The following is a 19,903-nucleotide window of genomic DNA, read 5'->3' as shown; positions in this document are numbered from 1 at the left end:
ATCCCACCACATCAGGTCTTCAGAATGCACGTGGTGTGGAATTCTGGGGACGAAACGCTGACAAAGGTGGAAACAGCCTCTCGTCACTTACAGTCCAACTAGTGAAGAATACAATGTAGCTAATGGTAAAGGAAAAGACTGATGCCGCCAAAGTGCGTCTGGCGGCAATATCAATAATAATTATTCTGAGCCTTGCCTCGTCTCCACAGTCTGCTAATATGGTTTCCAATCCTGATCTTCAGACATTTTCAAGATCTGTAAAATACGGGAGTAACTAGTTGAAATACATGCGAGCTTACCCCACGGGACTCATGTCCTAGGAATCCAAGGCGCAGACCGATTGCAGACGTGCGACAAATCGACCTGCTTATCTGACTTCCTTCCTTCACAAAAACTCCGCCTATTAATCAAACCCATGTGCACATTAAAAGTGCATCGTCACTGGCCTTTGCAATGTACATGTACATGTACACTCAATCTACAGATAGCATGCACATGTACATGACGATTGTATGTATATTCGGGTTATGGAGATTGAGTGCAATCGGGTTATACAATCATGCATGTACATGTACATGTACATTGTACATGTACATGTACACTATGTATATCCTCGATAGGCGTTAGTTAGCCTTTGGGTTATCCTGGAATGAAGATTATCATAATATTTAGCTCGGATATTGAGCCAGTAAATATGAATAAAATAGATGAAATCACATGGAAACGAGTTATACATGTAAAGCAACTATCCACGACTGTAACAAGATAAAAAGCAGTCAGAAAGTGCGATAACCAGGTCTCAGGTCGTTAAATGTCTCAGTAGCCTGTCAGTTTTGTGCCCTGTTAATGTTATCGCACTTTCTGACTGCTTTTTATCTTCTTACAGTCGTGGATACTGTATAAGTACAAATTTTCGTTTGAAATTAACTTTCCCTATATTCGTTAGGGGCACGAAATAACTAAAGTTTGTACCAAACTATAGGTTTCTTTCTGAACGTTCGGTGTGACAGACCTCGACCAAAAACGAAATTTAGTACGTAACAAGCCTGCTGGTCGAGTGATCTCACGGAAGATTTCGTGAACGAAAATTTGGTACTTACAGTAGTTGGTTCATAACTCGTTTCCATGTGATTTCTTCTTTTTTAATTATCATAAAAATTAGTATTACGTTTCGATGTGTGAAGAAGGTGCTGAGCGCGTGGTCACTGCTTGGAGTACGACTACACCATCGCTTAGTGGTAGAGCATGGCTGGGCGGTGGCCATGACTGGCATGAGCGAAGGTCCTGGTTTGAGCCATGGTGGGGACGGTCAATTTTTTCTTCAGACTTTTCGCTTGTCCAACTTTCCCTCAAACGTGTGAATGTTATTATTCCATGCACTACTTCCGGTGGGGAAAGTGCAGAGTTGTAGTGGTAGGAAAGCAGGCGGCTATTCTATCACTGTGTTTTCCGGTGTGTTGGCCGCATCGGGTCGCAGCCGCTCCCCGCCCCCTCCCCATTTCGTGCTCAGATTCCGTTTTTGTTGACATTCACTGGAACACTATACCAGTAAGCTGTAACTCGGACTTTGAGTGTTTTAGTCTGCCTACTTGTGCCAGTGGTTGTGAGACTTTTCCACTCACCCCTACCGTTAGGCGCTGCATGTGTTGCCATTTTTTTATACGAGAAACCACGAACCTCGAGAACAGAATATGTTTACCGGGTGTTAGCAGCCGTCGTGAGTTCCTTTCGGGAACGGACACGCGAATTTGCTTACATGTACTTTAGGAAATTAGAGGCCCCATGTCTCGTAGAGTCGTACTGCTCTTTTCTCTCCGAAACTCAACACTTGCAAGCCAGATACGAAAAGAGCAGTACGAGGCATGTGGCTTCTAATTTCCCAATACTTAGAAATTCTCCATGAAGTCCAAATTTGAAATTACATGTACGTTACATGTATCTAAATGGGCTTCAACTTGATATCTGAGGATTGGTGGATAGCCATGAAAGTTTGAAACTGCGAGTAACAGCTTACACAATATGTAGTTTAGCTCCGTTCCATAGCTAACATGTCTGTTGGCTCTGCCCTCGTTGTGTTAATCACTTTTTGCAACAGTTTAGCAGCATAGCTTGCGGGCACCAGTGCAGACAATACGTCATCAATGGTTTTTTAAACAGTTGAAAGGCATGACTAAAGTTCTAAGAAAAGTTTCCTAGTTTTGTCCTTCACTGTGAACAGACAATAATCATGTAGAAGTTTGGTACTAGTGCAATGATGGATTGCAAAACACGAATATCAGTCGACTGACACCACACATGACTTTGTATTATACATGTACATGTGCAATACATGTACATGATGTGTGATGTATGTGAATTCGTCCTTTCCCTGAGCCTGCGTTATCGCCGAACACACTCTATACTGGTGGCGTGCCAACTCATTGACAAGCAGAATGGCTCTGCCTGTTTCATGTATTATAATGTAAACGAAAAGGACATATGGATACGAGTTTTATGAGTAACTCTCCATCACTGTAACTAGATACTATTATACAGTCAGAAAGTGCAACAACTAGGCACAAAACTGACAGAGTACAAAACTGACAGAGTACAAAACTGGCAGAGTACTGAGACATTCGACGTCCTGACATCTAGCTAGAGTTATTCTTAATTCGTATCCATTATATCCTTTTCCTTTCTACATTTATTATTGGCTCACCATCCGAGTATAATGTATAGCTACGTGAACACATCTCTTCATCATTTCTAGGAACTGGCCCCGGCCGGTGAGAAGGCATCCTTGCCTAGTGTAAATCTGATGAAGTAAAATAAAAACAACAGCAAAAGCAACAGCAACAGCAACAGCAACAGCAACAGCAACAGCAACAGCAACAGCAACAGCAACAGCAACAACAACAACAACAACAACAACAATCTCTTATTGGCCACTGGCTATCGTGAGAATAAAGATTTGAAACAACAACAACAAAAACAACAACAACAACAACAACAACAACAACAACAATAACATCCAAGTGATCCACTCCACTGGCCTAGAACCTCTGAGACTTTTTTTAATGCAGTAACCGGGGGCCGTCCGGGGTTGCCGATTGTTTTTACAAAACGAAAGGTTTTATAATTTTCAGCTCGCACCCACCCACCCACCCACCCACCTTTTCTGCAGGTAAAACGAATTCGAATTCGTATTCAGAGTAACTGTAACAGAACTGCGGTCGGCACGATTTCCTGTCGGCTCTTCAGTCACAACATAGAACATGTTTTATGGCCCAGAGATCCCAGTATATACATGTATAAAGCTAAAATAATAATTAAATATATACCCCATCCTCATGTTGCCTGATGATTGCCAGAGCATGAGACTAATTGAAGTAGCAGCAAACAAGCGTTGATTGTCCTTGTTGTTCTGTATTACGCTCTACCCCCGCGGTGTTGAGCACTGTCAGCACACTGGTTGCATCCTTCGGTGTACATGTACATCATGTACATGAAGTAGACCTACTGTAAACCACAGTGTACATGTATGTAGATCTACCCTGTCCCTTGGCCCTAAAAAGGCTAAATGGCCTAATCAGGCTAATGACTCATACCAAGAGTACATAACCCCCCAGAGTGTGCAACGCCTGATCCAGCTCTGTGTAGGGTCTTGGTCGAGCGGAATCGGATCTTCTGATGTCATGCGTACACTTCACACCAGCGCAAGGCCGGTCTCGAGGCAGGGCACCATTGTTTTTGATCCAAGAGTACCCGCGACTCCCCGGGTTCCCCTCAGGTGTATACGGTATTATGACGCAAAGATCCGATTCCGCTCGACCAAGACCCTACACAGAGCTGGATCAGGCGTTGCACACTCTGGGGGGTTATGTACTCTTGCTCATACCGTCCTTGTAGTAGTAGTACTACGTAACCATTGAATTAAAGGGGAAGTGCATCGATTTTTCAAGTAGGGTCCAGAAGAAAGACAATTTGATATCGGCTCGAATGGCATATCTCTCGCTTCCATACGATAAGCCAAACTTGCCAAATCGCCAATTGTATGCTCATGTTGCCATAGCGACCAGAGGAGTGATGACGTACGAAAGGCTTAGCTCCTCCACAGAGAAGGTCGATCACTGCATAAATTGGTCATTTTCAATTGTCTTATTGTATTCACGATGTGAAAGAAGTGCTGTGTTCAATGCTGTTAGTGCCGTGAACTATTTGTCGCCCTTCTCATGCATTTCCCTAGGCTGACTGTGCCTTGGAAATGGTTTCCTCCAGGACAAGATGCTTGGAATTCGCCGTCTCTCCTGAGACATTTTCAGCAAACTTTCAAACCTACGACATTATTTCATTCGTCAATCTCCACCACCCGTCGTCTCACCTGGCTTCAGAAGATGTTACGAGAGATAGGAGAGTCGCCAGGAAGCATCACATTCATCTTCAGGAAGTGGAAAGAGCAAACGGCATGGTCCTTGGTTGGGGGAAATGCTGAACGTCTGATTTGTCCCAACCAAGATTTCAGCATTTTGTTCGTCACTATTTTCGCTTGTCTGCTGGTGTCTCCGCGCTCCAGCTTTCTCCCAGTACACAACCGAGAGGACTACTAACAAACAGTTCACTGCACTTACAGCATTGAACACAGCCCTTCTTTCACTTCGTGAATACAATAAACCAATTGAAAATGACCAAATTCTGCAGTGATCGACCTTCTCTGTGGTGGAGCTAAGCCTTTCGTACGTCATCACTGCGCTGGTCGCTATGGCAACGTGAGTATACAATTGGCGATTTGGCAAGTTTGGCTTATCGTATGGAAGAGAGAGATATGCCATTCGAACCGATATCAAATAATAATTGTCTTTCTTCTGGACCATACTCGAAAAATCGATGCACTTCCCCTTAAAATTATTTGTACTTTTTTCACAACCATAGACTTCATTTTGCTCGTAAAAGAGGTCGTTACCCCGAAAAAATTGAATTTGTACTTGTTTTCTACTACGACAATAGCAGCTAGTACTAGATCTACAGTGCACTATGCTGGAACGCGTACCCTTTCAAATCTCGGGTTCAAAGGTCGCGGACGTGTAGTTGACAAGGCTGGACGTGTTGCATAATCCAACTAAATTATTTCCTGCTAGCCCCGAACGACAACTGGACGTCGTCGTCTCACTCCAATGAAAACCATGATAACTCCCTGCATTCATACGAGTGTAGTCTTTACGAAGTGCTTGCTATATTCGTTTGTTGAAGCGCCCTCGCTTAGTAGCTCGATTTTCAATGCCACCAGCTCTGGAGAAGTCACTGAATTATTTGGTCAGAATATCGGGAATGCTCCGCGACAACCTTTCAGTACGGACAACTACAGAGGGGGAGGAACGGCGGCCATCGGCAGGAGAGATCAAGAAGGGTAAGTGAAGTACTTAGTATACATTTTTCGTAGCTTGCTAGTGCTGCTTCGAGTGTCACGTTACGTCTGAGTTTATCGATACAATATGTAACTGTCTCGGACAGCTATGCTGCTAGACACGGGGGCATCCGTACTAATGCCTAAAATAGGACATTTGTACCATCGACTCCTTCAGTCTTACACAAGTAGGGCCGAAGCCAACTAGCAATTACTGATCTCTTAGTACTTGTACTTGTGTCACATAGCTGGTATCCGGTAATATTAGTACATCGATGCTGCCTGAAAGCGTAGATCCAGTGACTAAAAGACGTAGATGTCCACTGCAGTTGAACACAAACAGTTGGCTGGCTGCCGGCATGGGGTTTAGTCAGCACGGACTCCAGTGTGCTCTCTTTGTCCTGGGTGTTCACTGGTCGTTCTTTGGACACGCACTGCTTGTCGACGTGGCCATCCAACTGGTGCAAGGCTGCAAGCAGACACCCGTGTGCTTTCCTTAGCCTTTAGTAAGTTCCCTTTTTAGTACGTCGCTAGTCAAGCAAGCATCTGTCACTGATCCTCGACTGTACCCAACAAACTCCACCAGTCTATTTCAGTCGTGCAAGATGAAACCAAACCCAAACTGGATACTTGGCTGCTGACCGCTAGAACTCAGTTCCGGCATCGGTCCGCCTTGCTGCTTCACCAAGTCAATTTCGTATCGCAATCCTAGATTGGCTAGGGTACCCCGTAAGGAGACCATAGGTCTGTGGGGACTGCCCTAGAGAAATATGAATACATACTATACTATACTACTATACTTAGTTTGGAATCCCAGACTTCCACTCACCTGAAATTCTACCAACGCAGCCGAGAACATGGCATGTTTTACCCATACTCTTTGTCTGTATTCATGAGTGAGGTAAATTGCTGATCAATAAAACTGGACATTGCGATTTGAATACTGGCTGGGCTACAGGGCTCTAGCACAGTGTCTGCTCCAGCGCCGGGTGAGCCGGGTAATCCACCCGGTTGGGCGGCGCTTGGACCCGGTTGAAAATATAGTTCCGGGTCACCTGTGACCCGGTTGGTACTTTACACTTTCGAACTTTGAAAGGACTGACTACATGGCTTGTATGTGTCAGATACTTCTTCTTCTTTCTTAATTTTCTAGTTCCTGTCCACTCTTTTCTAAGTGCGGCTTGTCCATTCGCCTTTATAATATTATCATTGGGCCTAGTTCCCGTTTATTGTCCGAATTAAAACAAACCAACCAACCAGTTAAAGCATGTGACTCGGCTGGTGAGACAGCGCCAGGTACATGTGTACCCGGCTCCGACCCGGTTGACATTTTTTTAATTAAGCACAAACCAAAGATTTATATTTTATTGAGACAAAGAAAAATGGTGGCACCTGTGTACAGGGGATGGCCCACGCCTGGTATAAAGTAAACGTAAAAGTAAAAGCCCGGTTGAAATGGTTGCGCCAGGTACACGTGTACCCGGTTGTCCTACAATCCTAGAGCAGACACTGTAGCGGTCTCCAACACTCTTTTGAGCTCTTGGACGTGCTGCCAGTCTGTGTCCATGAGATCGAATTTCACTGGCCTGAGTTGAGCTTTCTGCGTGTGTATGGGTGCACTCGTATGCACAGCGCTGCTCAACGAATCCAGTCGCGTCACTCAAGTTCGCGCCTTGCATCATTCCGCAGCGCAGTGTTCGCCGGTCTAGGGCTGCGCAACGCCCGGCGCGTACTTGAGTGACGCTGTGACAGGATTCGTTGAGCAGCACTGTGGTACATGCTGTGTGTGCATGTGCATGTATGTATGCGAGTAGACCACGTAGATGTAGAGTAAAAGTTCCCTGTTCCGGGTTGCAGGTTGGGACCGAGCACTCCCCTATTCCGGGCAGGTTGGGACCGAGCACTGCCCTATTCCGGGTTGCAGGTTGGGACCGAGCACTCCCCTATTCCGGGCAGGTTGGGACCGAGCACTGCCCTATTCCGGGTTGCAGGTTGGGACCGAGCACTCCCCTATTCCGGGCAGGTTGGGACCGAGCACTGCCCTATTCCGGGTTGCAGGTTGGGACCGAGCACTCCCCTATTCCGGGCAGGTTGGGACCGAGCACTGCCCTATTCCGGGTTGCAGGTTGGGACCGAGCACTCCCCTATTCCGGGCAGGTTGGGACCGAGCACTGCCCTATTCCGGGTTGCAGGTTGGGACCGAGCACTCCCCTATTCCGGGCAGGTTGGGACCGAGCACTGCCCTATTCCGGGTTGCAGGTTGGGACCGAGCACCGCCCGTAACTAGGAATTGCCTGTAACTCAAGACATACATACTTACTGAATGCGAGTAAGCATTTGTAATGACAATCAATAGTTTTTGGGGCCGTTTTGTCGTTGAACTTGCCAATTGTGTGCCTCTAAAATGGGCCAGAAAGGTGCCTGGTAGATGGGCATGCCCGAATTAGGGATGTCTCCGGATCTGGGCAGTTGTACTGTACATGTACATGTAAGCCCGCTCACCGAGAAGAGTTATGGTTGCTCATGAGAGCGCTCAATGTAGGTGCAGACCCTAGTACACACACAGCAGCAGCAGCAGCAGCAGCAGAAACGCTTTGATTCCTTCTTTCAAGTGTGTAGGTCTCAGACACACGTACCCCGATCATGCATCGACGTAATGTGAACTGGGTCAGGCTTGCAGCTTTGCAGTCCGGGTCACAGTTCATGCACCTGATGCAACAGTGGTTGCTGGAAAGGTTGTGCTCCGCAAAGTACGTCGCATGAAGTTCCAAGGCTTCTGTTTCTGTGCAGAGAGCCTATATTGTCGGAAAGAGGTTTTAGTATGATTAAGCGGTGTCAACTCACGAATGTTCATTGCCAATAGCGTTCAAGACAATAATCAGGTCCTGTAGAATGTGCCTGCAAGAGACTATGAGCACCAAGAGTGTACGTGGAGCCGATGTAGCTCTGTGTCTGTGATTTCAGAACTTCACATCAAGTGAAAGACCCATCCATAGTCGTAATTAAATGTTTCACACTGTGCATCATAGACACAGGATTGTGTGCAACCCAGCTTTGGGTTCACCTCACTGCTGGTCACGCTGCACTGATTGCGGCAAGCCGTGACCTATTGAAGCCTATCTCCGGACCGTGAAATCTTGCCGTTGTCACGCCACTAAATAGAGGTTGTGTGTGTGTGTGTGTGTGTGTGTGTGTGTGTGTGTGTATGGTGTGTCCCATATGGTGCAGTGGTATGTGCAGTCGATTTCCAATCGAGAGGTTGCGGGTTCAATTCCCGACGATTATGGTCGCACACATCATTATTCTCTTTCTCTGACTCTTCCTGACTTTTCTTTCATTCTCCTGGGTGGTTACCAACAGCCAGTGTATGCCGGAGTATGTGGTGTGGTGTGTGTGTGTAGAAAAAAATGGAAAAATGAAAAATAGGGATTCACTGGCCAGAAAAAAGTCACTTCAATCAGCTGTGTGGTGGATACCAGGCTAAAAATAGTGGCGGTCAATTCATCAGCCTTGCAAGCTGTTGAATGGTGTAATCCCAGCACAAGTTGCTATGTCTAACATAGCTGTTCGCTATCATCGCTTCCGCGATGGGCAGGTCTGAGGTCTGAGGAGTGTGTGCAATTGCACACACTCCTGGGAGATATGCATCCTCTTGATGACAGAAACACAAGGCAATGCAAGGATTTGAATGCGGTCAACCTTGATAATAACGACCTCTGATGTTGAATGAGAAAAGTGTCGTTTTTCGCGAGTTGTCGATGTCGATTCGTGAGGTCTAATATGCAGTCAACTGGTCACAAGAGCTGAACATTGGGCTGTTATTCTGCGCTAGGAGCTGGTGACAAATATTTTTGCTCGAGATCAACTCTCTCGCTTTCGCAAGCTCATCTCTCTTCCTCTCCGCTGCCTGGCTATTTTCTAAAGGGAAGTCGATCGTGACGGTTGCCTTCTCTATAGAACTTCGCGTGGGCAGCATGACTGCCTGTGTGGTTCAAATCAGCCGCCGTTCTTTGCAAGATTTTATTTTTGAATGATGACGACGCATACAGAACTCGTACTTTCAAATCTCCATGATGCGCTGGATACTCCGAGCCTTGAGCTGGAGGTGAGGGATCTGTGATCTCAGCTTGGCGAGCGATCCCTGAGGTGAGCGATCTGGGCCATTTTGCAAAATAGAACAGATTCCGAGTAGCCGATTACTTTCTTGTGCGTCACGCTGCTCTTGCCTGCGCAATGTGACAAGATAAACTATTTTGATGCGGCGCTGTATCAATCAGAATCACCCACCCATCGCGCTCAAAATCCACTCGAAATCTAGATAGACCTTTCAGATACTAATAAACCGACTTACTAACCAAAATTGGGATGAAATGGGCTGCCAGGTGAGCATTGGCCACACAAAAACAAAGCTGAAAGACAAGCGACAAGATTGCTGATGCGGACCAAGTAATAATTATTATAATTATTGTTGTTAGACCCGGGTGAGTGGGTGGTGTTTGTGGATATTATAGCGTGACTTGTAGCTCTTTGGTCCTCTTTTCTTCTTATATTTTAGTGTGCAAGGATAGACTCGCATAGAGAGCCATGCATGAGCATGAGCTAATTGTTAAAAGTAACTGGTGGTGTTAGTGGACATTATAGCGTATCTTGTACTTCCTTGGTCCTTTTCTTTACTATGCATTTTAGTCTTCCTTCCGGAGGGAACTCACCTCACCTCAAAATAACATCGCTGTAGATGCGGTGCCCAGGCGCGTACGCAGGGGGGGGGGGGGTTCCCGTTGCCCGGAACCCCCCCCCCCCCCCCAAATGTTCCAAACGAGCAACGTTTTTGGGCATTTATTGGTAGGGCGCATGATCATGATGATCGATCTGGCAAGAATGCAAAACTTCAAAAGATCGTAACTCAGTCAAATCTCGCTCAAATCCAACGATCCAAATATCCAGGTCGAATAGAAAACTCTCAGCTGTCGGTTGAAATAATTTGTGAAGCGCTGCGAGCAATGTATCGTGTGATAAATCATTCGTAAATAAATGAGCCGCGATCTCGGCAATTTCAAAAGCGCGCAGTGCGACTTGAGTATCGAGAATTTGAGATTTTCGTCGCGCTGATTTGCTCAAATTTGCAGGGGCTTCCCTTGTGATATTTTCAAGAGTACACAGGAAAAATTCGAAACTCTGCGATCAAGAAAAACGAAATCGCTGGAGCAGGACGCGTTTGGGCCTGTTTGGGGCATTTTTCGCACCGTCGCTGCACTCTACCGCTATAGCCTATAGGGCTGGATATGTACATGACTGTACTGTGTCCTGGCTATCAGGGTCGACCTCATTCTCTCCCTGATACCTTTCCACTTCCAGGAAGCCCAAGATAATGAAGATTGAGTGAGTAGAACTGAAGTTATGATCCAAACAACACGAAAAAATGCATAATTTTGAAAATTTCCTAGGGCTCTTTAGGAAGGGTTAAAACTAACACACTTACACCCACTTTGTTACTCGTTGTTTGGGATTCGGTTGGAAACCCCCCTAGAGGTGACCCTGCGTACGCGCCTGGGTGCCTAATGGCTGGGTTGAGGGGATTAGTCTGACGACCAGTGTTTGGTATTGCTCCTACCGCCGCAACACCAACATTGGCTGGCTCATGTCCAAAACCTACTGTGATGGTACAGTTTATTTCCACCATCACACAGCAGCAGAGCCAGGCTAGTTTACCCGCAACTCCGAGTTCCATGCCAGCCTGGAACACTGGGTGCGCCCTGGGACTGGTGGTTTTGGTTTCCTAGACTTGGCAAATTAGTAACGAATGGTGTTTTCTTCAACGAATATTCTCTCGAATAAAATTATTGCTTTGCCAAACGAACGAATATTCTATTATTCTTGTGATGTGAGTCGATCACTTCACTCCATCAGACCCAACATTCATGTTGCATACAGATCACATTCCCACTGGTTACAGAGCGGATTTTACCCAAGAACAAGCTTCACAGTTCTCAGAAAATAATTTCGATACTGTCATCCTCAATACTGTTCAGGGGATCAAGTTTGGAGCTAAATAACAAAACCAAAAGTGCCGATTTTTCGAATTTTCGAATATCGAATAGTGCCGCCTGCATTCGAATATTCTTTCTGGTGTTAGTATTCTAGAATATTCGAATAATTCGAATATTCCTTACATCACTACAAATTACTCATACACTCACGCACCCGGATACCTGGTGTACTCTTTGAAGATGCCAAGTCACGGAATGTTGAGTGAGTGGTTGGCCATCGATCATATTAAATTTTAAAGGTGCATTGTACATGTATGTACGACTCACAAACTGACAAACTGTAGCCCTGGGCGTGTGAATGTGTCAGACACAACAGTGTACAGTACACATTGTATCATGTACAGTCAGACCTCGCTTATCCAGTCCACTTCTATCCGGATCCCTCGCCATCCGGAAGAAAATCTCTGGTAACCGATTTACAGCATACATGTACAGGTATGTCATGCATACCTGTACATGTATGTCATGCATAACTTACAATAGTTACATGTACAATGTCACACAGTATGTCTGTGTGTTCGATTATCCTGTTCCCTCGCCTATCCGGATATTGTTTTGTGGCAAACAGATGTGTACGGTTAAGCGAGGTCTGACTGCACAATGTAAAATGTGATCAGTCTAGTAAAAACACGAGAAGGGCGCTGCTATGGATTTTAGTCTTCTGAGGGAAATCATTCTGTTGGCCACACCTGACAAGTTGGGCTTGGGTGTGCCTTCACCGCAAGCACCAGTTTAATTATTTAATTGAACGTGCTCCTGGAGTAGGCACCGGCGGATTATTGGCATAATTTGGTGGTTGAAAATTTGGAGCATAGTTTGGCATCCTTTTGGAGGTAGGAGCATAACTACATGATTGTACCCCAATTCTAGTATGTAAGCTTCACAATTGTGTGCAATGCACCTGATCAGTGCGGGTGGTCTGCATGGTAAAGGGTTCGGAGTAGCCCTTTTCCAAAGATGCTCACCACTTTTTTTCGCAACTTTCCGTTGTTTTGGAAGAAATCGCAACTTTCTTCATTTTCACAAACAACTACTTCGCAACTTTTCCGCAAAGGTGTGCAAAGAAGCGGCTGGAGGAGACCTTCGACTGTGCAAGCTATGGTTATTGCTCTAATAATTAAATAAATGAGGTATAGTTGATGTTTGGTCATGGTGGAAGGAGAGTAGGAGCTACGGGAGAGATGAGCTGATTATTCCCAGGGTGAGGGTGACATCGGTTGGACGAGTATGACGATTACGAAGACAGTTGAACATGACAATTTTCAAAGGTAACTCAAAATAATTTGGCAATGAAAATTACAAAAGAAATCAACTACTGTAAATATACAAATTTTCGGCAGCTATTTTTTCGGCAGCTATTTAATTTCGGCTATATTCGGCACCGACCCAAAACGCCTAAATTAAAACGCCGATGAAATTTTTCACAGCATCTCTCGCACTATACCATGCCCTCTACCCCACGACGAAAATAAATCGCCGCCGAAATGTCAAAAATCGTGAAGTGCCGAAATTTTGCAGCGCCGAAATTTTGTATATTTACAGTAATGATTAGAAGAAGTCATGTTTTCTCCTTTCCATGTTGACCTCTAGCTTGCATGGTCATCTTGGTATGGGGATATTCATGTATTTTGTTGTACTATGGCCACTTGCAAGTATGAAAAGGCACAATTTCCCGAAGTTTGAGGCTCCATAAGTGCAACAAAGTCAATATGTATCCCCACGTGCCAAAGCATAATATGAGGATTTTGCGAGCATAATGCGAGAATCCATGAAAGCATAATTCCATGATTTCGCGAGCATAATCCGCCGGAGCCTACCCTGGAGCTGCTGCTGCTGCTTGCCTCTTTCTCTTCTCCTGGACTGCACCCGAATTACTGCAGCGTGGCTAGAGAAATTCAGCACCCCACCACCCGTTGCTACTGGAGCAATCCCTATCTTAATCAAGTAATTACTTGATGGCCTGAAACGGCATGTCTCACCGACACTCCTGAATTGGATTTACACAGGGTAAACCATAACGTGTGTGTATCTCATTAGTTTTCAGATCAAGAAACATGCCCAGTAGCAGCACAATAATCAATAATTATCCCCACACCTCATTACCCCATCATCCACCCATTTGGCATGGGCACTGGCACTTCAATCTGCAAAGAAGATCCGTGTGCAATGTATTGTGTCAATACTCAATACATGTAAACATGTATTGAGTATTGCACAAAGGTCAAAAAGAATGGTTCCACCAATTATACATGTATATATGCATACGTTGTAACGCTGCGTTTCATGCACGTAGCTAAATGCTAAGGCAATCATCAGACAACTGGCATACCCACTTACATGTACGTATTGAGTATTGTGGACATGTATTTTGTGCTGTCTAAGAACTTGGAGGACGTGGCATATTGGTCACTGCCTTCCTCTCTGCTCCACCGTCGATTAAATGTAGAATTCAATTGAGCTGGAGGAGGGGCCGCCTGGTCCAAGTACGGAGGAGGAGCCGTGCGCCCTGGCAAAACCTTCACTTCCGCAAGCCACAACCCATGTACATGTACATGTACATCTACGTATACATGTACATGTACATGTATACATGTACATGTACATGTACATGTTCATGTACATCTACGTATACATGTACATGTACATGTACATGTATACGTACATGTACATGTACATCTACGTATACATGTACATGTACATGTACATGTACATGTATACGTAGATGAAGGCCTAAATCAGTGCCTCGGGACAGGCAAGTCACCTGCTGAGTGGACTTTTTTTAGTTTTTTTTATACGAAAGTCCACTATATTCCCGAATATGTGCAAGAAGTGGTGGCAGGGCCAGGCTGCTCTGTCGACCCTAAAGGTCTCGGCGTCTACGCAGACAAAGCGCGCCACAATGCAGTAAAACCATGAGGAGGGGAGGAAGAGGGGAAATGAATAATAGAGAGGAACGAGGACAATGGGTAGATGGTCGTGAGAGAAGCAGAGTGAAAGATAACATCACATTGTGGCAAGGGGGAGGGGGGGGGGGTGCTAGTGAGGCGCTGGTCTAAACCGTTTCATAGGGCGTCAGTGACTGTTTGCCAGTTCAGGTGCAGCAGACACTTGTTGCACTTTTCCTTGAAGGACTGGAGGAGAGCTACTGGCGGAACTACTATACTATTGATGTGTATCTATATTCATTACGTCATAGTTGTACTGCATGCACGCACACACACGGATTAGTTGAGTGTGCTTCTTTTTCCTGTTGTTCTTTCTCATGACATGTTTTGTTTCTGTTCCCAAGTCTTCACGAATAAATAGTAACGTATCATGGCGCAGTGAACTTGTTCTTTCCTGTGTCCGTGCCTTGTGTCCGCGCCTTGTAGTGTTTGCACGGGCCCAGTTGTTTTTTCCGTATGAAGTAGTAGTTTCCGCGATCGAAACTCTGTCTCAGTTGAATTATTTTAGTAGTGTATTTGTTCGTACTCGTGGACGAGTGACTAATCGTAATGGAACAATCACAGGACGATACCGGATTTGACCTGTCCTCCGCGACCGAGCGACAGCAGGAATCTCAAATGGGTGTCCTGATGAAATTTATGGAGCAGCAGATGCGTGCAGCTGAGGCTCGTGATAAGGCGATGCAAGATCTGTTCAAGAATGTTCAGAGCAGGTCGCTATCACCATCGCAGCCTCAGTTCACTCCGCAGCCCTCAGCACCAGCTCAGTCCACCTCGCAGACCTCAGCACCACGGCCAGTGAACAGTGTTTCCTGCCCACACTTATTGTCGTCTGCGACGCTGGCTGATTTTCACTCCTTCGTTGAAAGCTGGAGAGATTTTAGTGTTTGCCAGCATTTGGCCAGCCAGGCTCGTGAGGCCAGAGTGGCAACACTCCGTCAGTGTTTCGATGAGGAGCTGCGACGTTTTATCCGAGAGGATATTATCTGCATACCAGCTTCAGCTGACGTCGACCTGATGCTGGAGCGCATTCAGGCGTATATCAGACGGCAGCGTAATCCACTGTTGGACCGCATAGAGTTTTACCAGCGTGTCCAGCAAGCTGGAGAATCATTTGATGCGTTTTACACAGCCCTGTGTGAACTACAAAGTGCATGCGACTTCTTGTCACACAGCCTATGTGGAACGTGTGATGCTCGCTGCTGTGCGCAGTGCAAAGGCCTCGGCCGTACCCTCAAGGAGGAATCTCTGCGCGACCGCGTCGTCATTGGTGTGCGGAACGATGAGACGCGACACAAGTTGCTCGCAACTCATGGTCTCACGCTCGACCAGGCTGTCACCCTCTGTCGGACGGAGGAAGCAGCATACCACACCAAGGCACACATGCCCAGTCCTGGCCTCCAGGCAAGTGCTGCCAAGCAGTCGGCGTACAAGCAGCAGAAACGTCACAAGCCAGCTGACTCTAAGCCAAGTGAGACATCAAGTGTGGCCAAGTCCACTTGTCCAAATTGTGGTCGTTCTGACCACACGAAATCTGTATGTCCTGCCAAGGGCAAGAAGTGCAACTCCTGTCACGGCATTGGGCATTTTCAGCGAATGTGCAAGGGCCAGAAACAGCCGAAGACTAGCTCTGCTGCCAAGCTTGGACAGCTGAAGCTACAGCGTGCGTCTCGCGTGGACCGTCGCACAGTACCTGTTTCGACCATGCTGCAAACAGAGGATCAGCCATCCCAACTGTCCTGGACACCAGACACAGGCAGTGACGTTGATGCCATTGGCGAGGAGCACCTCACGCAGATCGGTGGGTTCGTCGAGAACTTAGATGACGACCACGACTGTGTGCAGGCTGTGACCGGTGAGCCGCTACGCAACCTGGGCAAAATATGTGCGACTCTACGAGTCGGTGAGACGCAGCATGAAACCGTCATCCATGTGTACAAGGGTCTACACGATGCCCTGCTCTCTCATACCTCATTGCGTGCGCTGAAGTTTCTCCCACCTGATTGGCCAGTCCAATTCACCGCTGAACACGAGGGTGCATCTTCACCCAAGATCTGTGCAGCTGTTTCGTCATGCGCTCATCCTAGTGATGCTGAGTTAGCGCGGACACGTGAGCAGCTCCTGCAAGAGTTCGCTGACGTTTTCTCGGATTCCGGTCTGAAGCCAATGGAAGGTCCGCCAATGGAAATTGAGCTACAGCATGATTCTAAGCCTTCCTGTGTGCACACTGCTCGACCAATACCGTATGCATTCCGTGACCAGATCAAGACTCAGCTCGACGGCATGGTCAGCGACGGGATTATTGAACCAGTGACGGAGCCCAGTGAATGGTGCCATCCGATTGTCATAGTAGACAAGAAGGGCAGCACTGAGAAGCGCCTCACAGTTGACTTCAAGCGGCTGAACGACCAAGTCCGTCGTCCCGCGCATCCCGTACATACGGCACGTGACGTTGTCTCTGGAGTTGGCTCTGCTAAGTTCTTTACGAAGCTCGATGCAAGGCACGGCTACTGGCAGATTCCTCTCAGTGACACTGCTCAGGAATTCACCACGTTTATCACCCCGTACGGCAGATATCGTTATCTACGGAACCCGCAGGGTCTAATATCTGCTGGGGATGAGTTCAACCGGCGCACTGATGCTGCGTTCTCTGCCATCCCGCGTCTCGGCAAGGTAGTCGATGATTGCCTAGCGTACGACGACGACTTTCTGTCGCATGTCAGCCACGTGCGCGAGATTCTGCTCTGCGCCAGGGAGCATGGTATCACGTTCAGCCCCGCCAAGTTTGTGTTCGGTACGCAACGTATCCATTTCTGCGGCTACAACGTCACGCCTGATGGCTGGGTCGTCGACGATGATAAGACGTCCGGTATTCGCCAGTTTCCAGTACCCGCCAACAGAACCGATCTCCGTTCGTTCCTCGGTCTAGTGAACCAATGTGGCGAGTTCACTCCACATCTAGCCGAGTTGACCAATCCTCTGCGTGGCCTGCTCAAGACCTCCCGTGAGTTCATGTGGGACGCTAGCCACACTGCAGCGTTTGAACGGACGCAGGAAGCTCTCTTGTCCCCTCCGGTTCTCGCTTTCTATCAAGTTGGTCAAGACCTCCGGCTTGAAACCGATGCATCCGCTCTAAGAGGTCTCGGATTCGTGCTTTGGCAAAAGCAGAATGATCAGTGGCGTATTATTCAGTGTGGATCCCGCTACCTGTCTGATGCTGAAACACGTTATGCTGTCATCGAGTTGGAAATGCTCGCTGTAGTATGGGCCGTGCGCAAATGCCGCATCTACCTGTCTGGTGCGCCATTTGAAGTCGTCACCGACCACAAGCCCCTGATTCCGATAATCAACTCATATTCGTTGGATCAGATCGAGAACCCGCGTCTTCTACGATTACGCCTCAAGCTCCAAGCCTATCAGCTGCAGGCATCTTGGCGAAAAGGTTCTGAAAATGCCTTCGCCGATGCGCTGTCCCGGAATCCTGTTGGCATTCCTTCCACCACTGATGAGCTTGGTGAAGCCCCGTCGCTTCATTGCCGCAGCATTCAGATCTGCATGGTGCACTCGGACACTGAGCCGAATGCGAATCTCAAGGTTGCAGAGCTGCGCGAAGCTGCAGCTGCAGATGCCATGTACCAGTCATTGATTGAGTGTATCTTGACTGGATTCCCTGATCGCCAGCAGAAGTTGCCTGCTCCGTTACGTGCGTACTGGAATGGACGTGAGCATCTCTCCGTCGACCATGGCATTGTGTTGAAGGGCAACCGCATTGTTGTTCCTGAATCATTGCGTGCTCAGGTATTGCACAACCTCCACGCTTCACACCAAGGCCTAGTGCGTACTAAGTCTCGTGCGCGTCAGCTTGTATACTGGTCCGGTATCACCAAGGACATTGATACACTCGTTCGTTCTTGTCCTGCTTGCCGCGAACACCAGTCGTCCCAGCCAGCTGAGCCCCTGCTGAACGACCGAACCCCAACACTCCCGTTTGAATGTGCATCTGCCGATTTGTTCACTTGTCAAGGTCACGACTTTCTTGTGTATGCAGATCGTTTGACCGGTTGGCCCTGTGTCGCGCGTACTGGCCGCACCACCTCATCGCATGACGTGATACTCGCATTCCGTCGCTGGTTCTCTGATGTTGGTGTTCCTGCTGTGCTGTGTACAGATGGTGGTCCCCAGTTCTCCTCGCATAAGTTTGCTGAGTTTTGTAAGCGCTGGCAGGTAAACCATGTCATGTCCTCTCCCCACTACCCGCAGAGTAATGGGCACGCCGAAGCTGCTGTCAAAGCCATGAAGCGTCTTATCACCAAGACAACCGTGAATGGCAATCTTGACACAGATGACTTCCGCCGAGGGCTACTGGAATGGCGAAACACACCTGGCTCCTCTGGTCAGAGCCCCGCTGAGCTCCTATATGGCCGCTCTCTCCAGTCATTCGTCATTGCACATTGGAAAGAGTTTGATTCATCCTGGCTCTCCAAAGCGACGACACGTGATGAGACTGCCATGCCATCCGACGATTCCGTCACAGACAAGTCGTCAACTCGTCGCTCGTTGCCGCAGCTCCGCCTCGGCACCCACGTGGATGTTCAGCATCCGCGCACCAAGCAGTGGTCTATTCGTGGGGTCATTGTTGCTGTCGGTAATCATCGGGACTACCTAGTGAAGTTGCCGAGTGGTCGCATTTATTGGCGGAACCGCAGATTCCTGCGTCCGTATCGCCCACTTGTGCCTGCACCGCTTGTTGTCCAACCGGCTGCTGCTGACGCCTCTTCCCCGCCGCCGCCGTCCCGCCGCAGCGCACGTCAGCGCAAGCCACCCCAGCGTTTAAACATTGGTTCGCATCATGGACAGTCCTATGATTGACACTCTTGATCACTAATGTCAATTTCTGCTGTCTCTGCTTTGTTGTTTTCATTCTTCATTTTGTTTTATTTATGATAGATGTTGCTGTCACAGGTTTCGCAACATCTCGAAGGGGCGTGATGTGTATCTATATTCATTACGTCATAGTTGTACTGCATGCACGCACACACACGGATTAGTTGAGTGTGCTTCTTTTTCCTGTTGTTCTTTCTCATGACATGTTTTGTTTCTGTTCCCAAGTCTTCACGAATAAATAGTAACGTATCAACTATTACATTCCTAACTTCATGATCATGAACTAGTACTGCACATCGCCCCCTTGTTGGGCATTGGTTATGAGAGTTACCATGGTTACCACCTCACTCTCGCCATTATTTACATGTAGCATTGTAGGCTCTGCATCTGCCACCCTGGTGATACAGGCATGGTGGTGGCCTGGCACGAGCGAAACTATTTTATTTACTTCCTAAGCTGGTTGTGTTTCTCAACGCATAGCCGCTTGTAACGCGGACGTGCCAAGTTTACTTTGCTTACTACAATCATAATGAACCGTTCAGTCTACTAATAGTAATAGTCTAGACCAGTGTTTCGTTACTTATCATCGTAACATCCTCTGCTAGTTGACAATCGTTCCATTCCGTTTCTTGCATAATGTTTTCTTC

General features: G+C 47.3%; 2 protein-coding genes across 2 annotated transcripts in view; both read left to right on the top strand.

Annotated features, from left to right (window-relative positions):
* LOC135819215 (uncharacterized) overlaps window positions 1–19,903 on the top strand; it is a gene marked incomplete at its 3' end in the record, with an annotated part of 105,672 nt that overhangs the window by 70,968 nt on the left and 14,801 nt on the right.
* On the top strand, window positions 14,922–19,241 carry LOC135819080 (uncharacterized protein K02A2.6-like). Its single transcript, XM_065332233.1, has one exon. The coding sequence runs from the start codon at window positions 14,922–14,924 to the stop codon at window positions 19,239–19,241; it is 4,320 nt and encodes a 1,439-aa protein (XP_065188305.1).

The sequence above is a fragment of the Sycon ciliatum genome, chromosome 6 (genome assembly GCF_964019385.1).
Source record: "Sycon ciliatum chromosome 6, ocSycCili1.1, whole genome shotgun sequence".
Classification (NCBI taxonomy): domain Eukaryota; kingdom Metazoa; phylum Porifera; class Calcarea; order Leucosolenida; family Sycettidae; genus Sycon; species Sycon ciliatum.
Note: the sequence above shows the minus strand (reverse complement) of the source record. Positions and strands in the feature narration are given on the sequence as shown.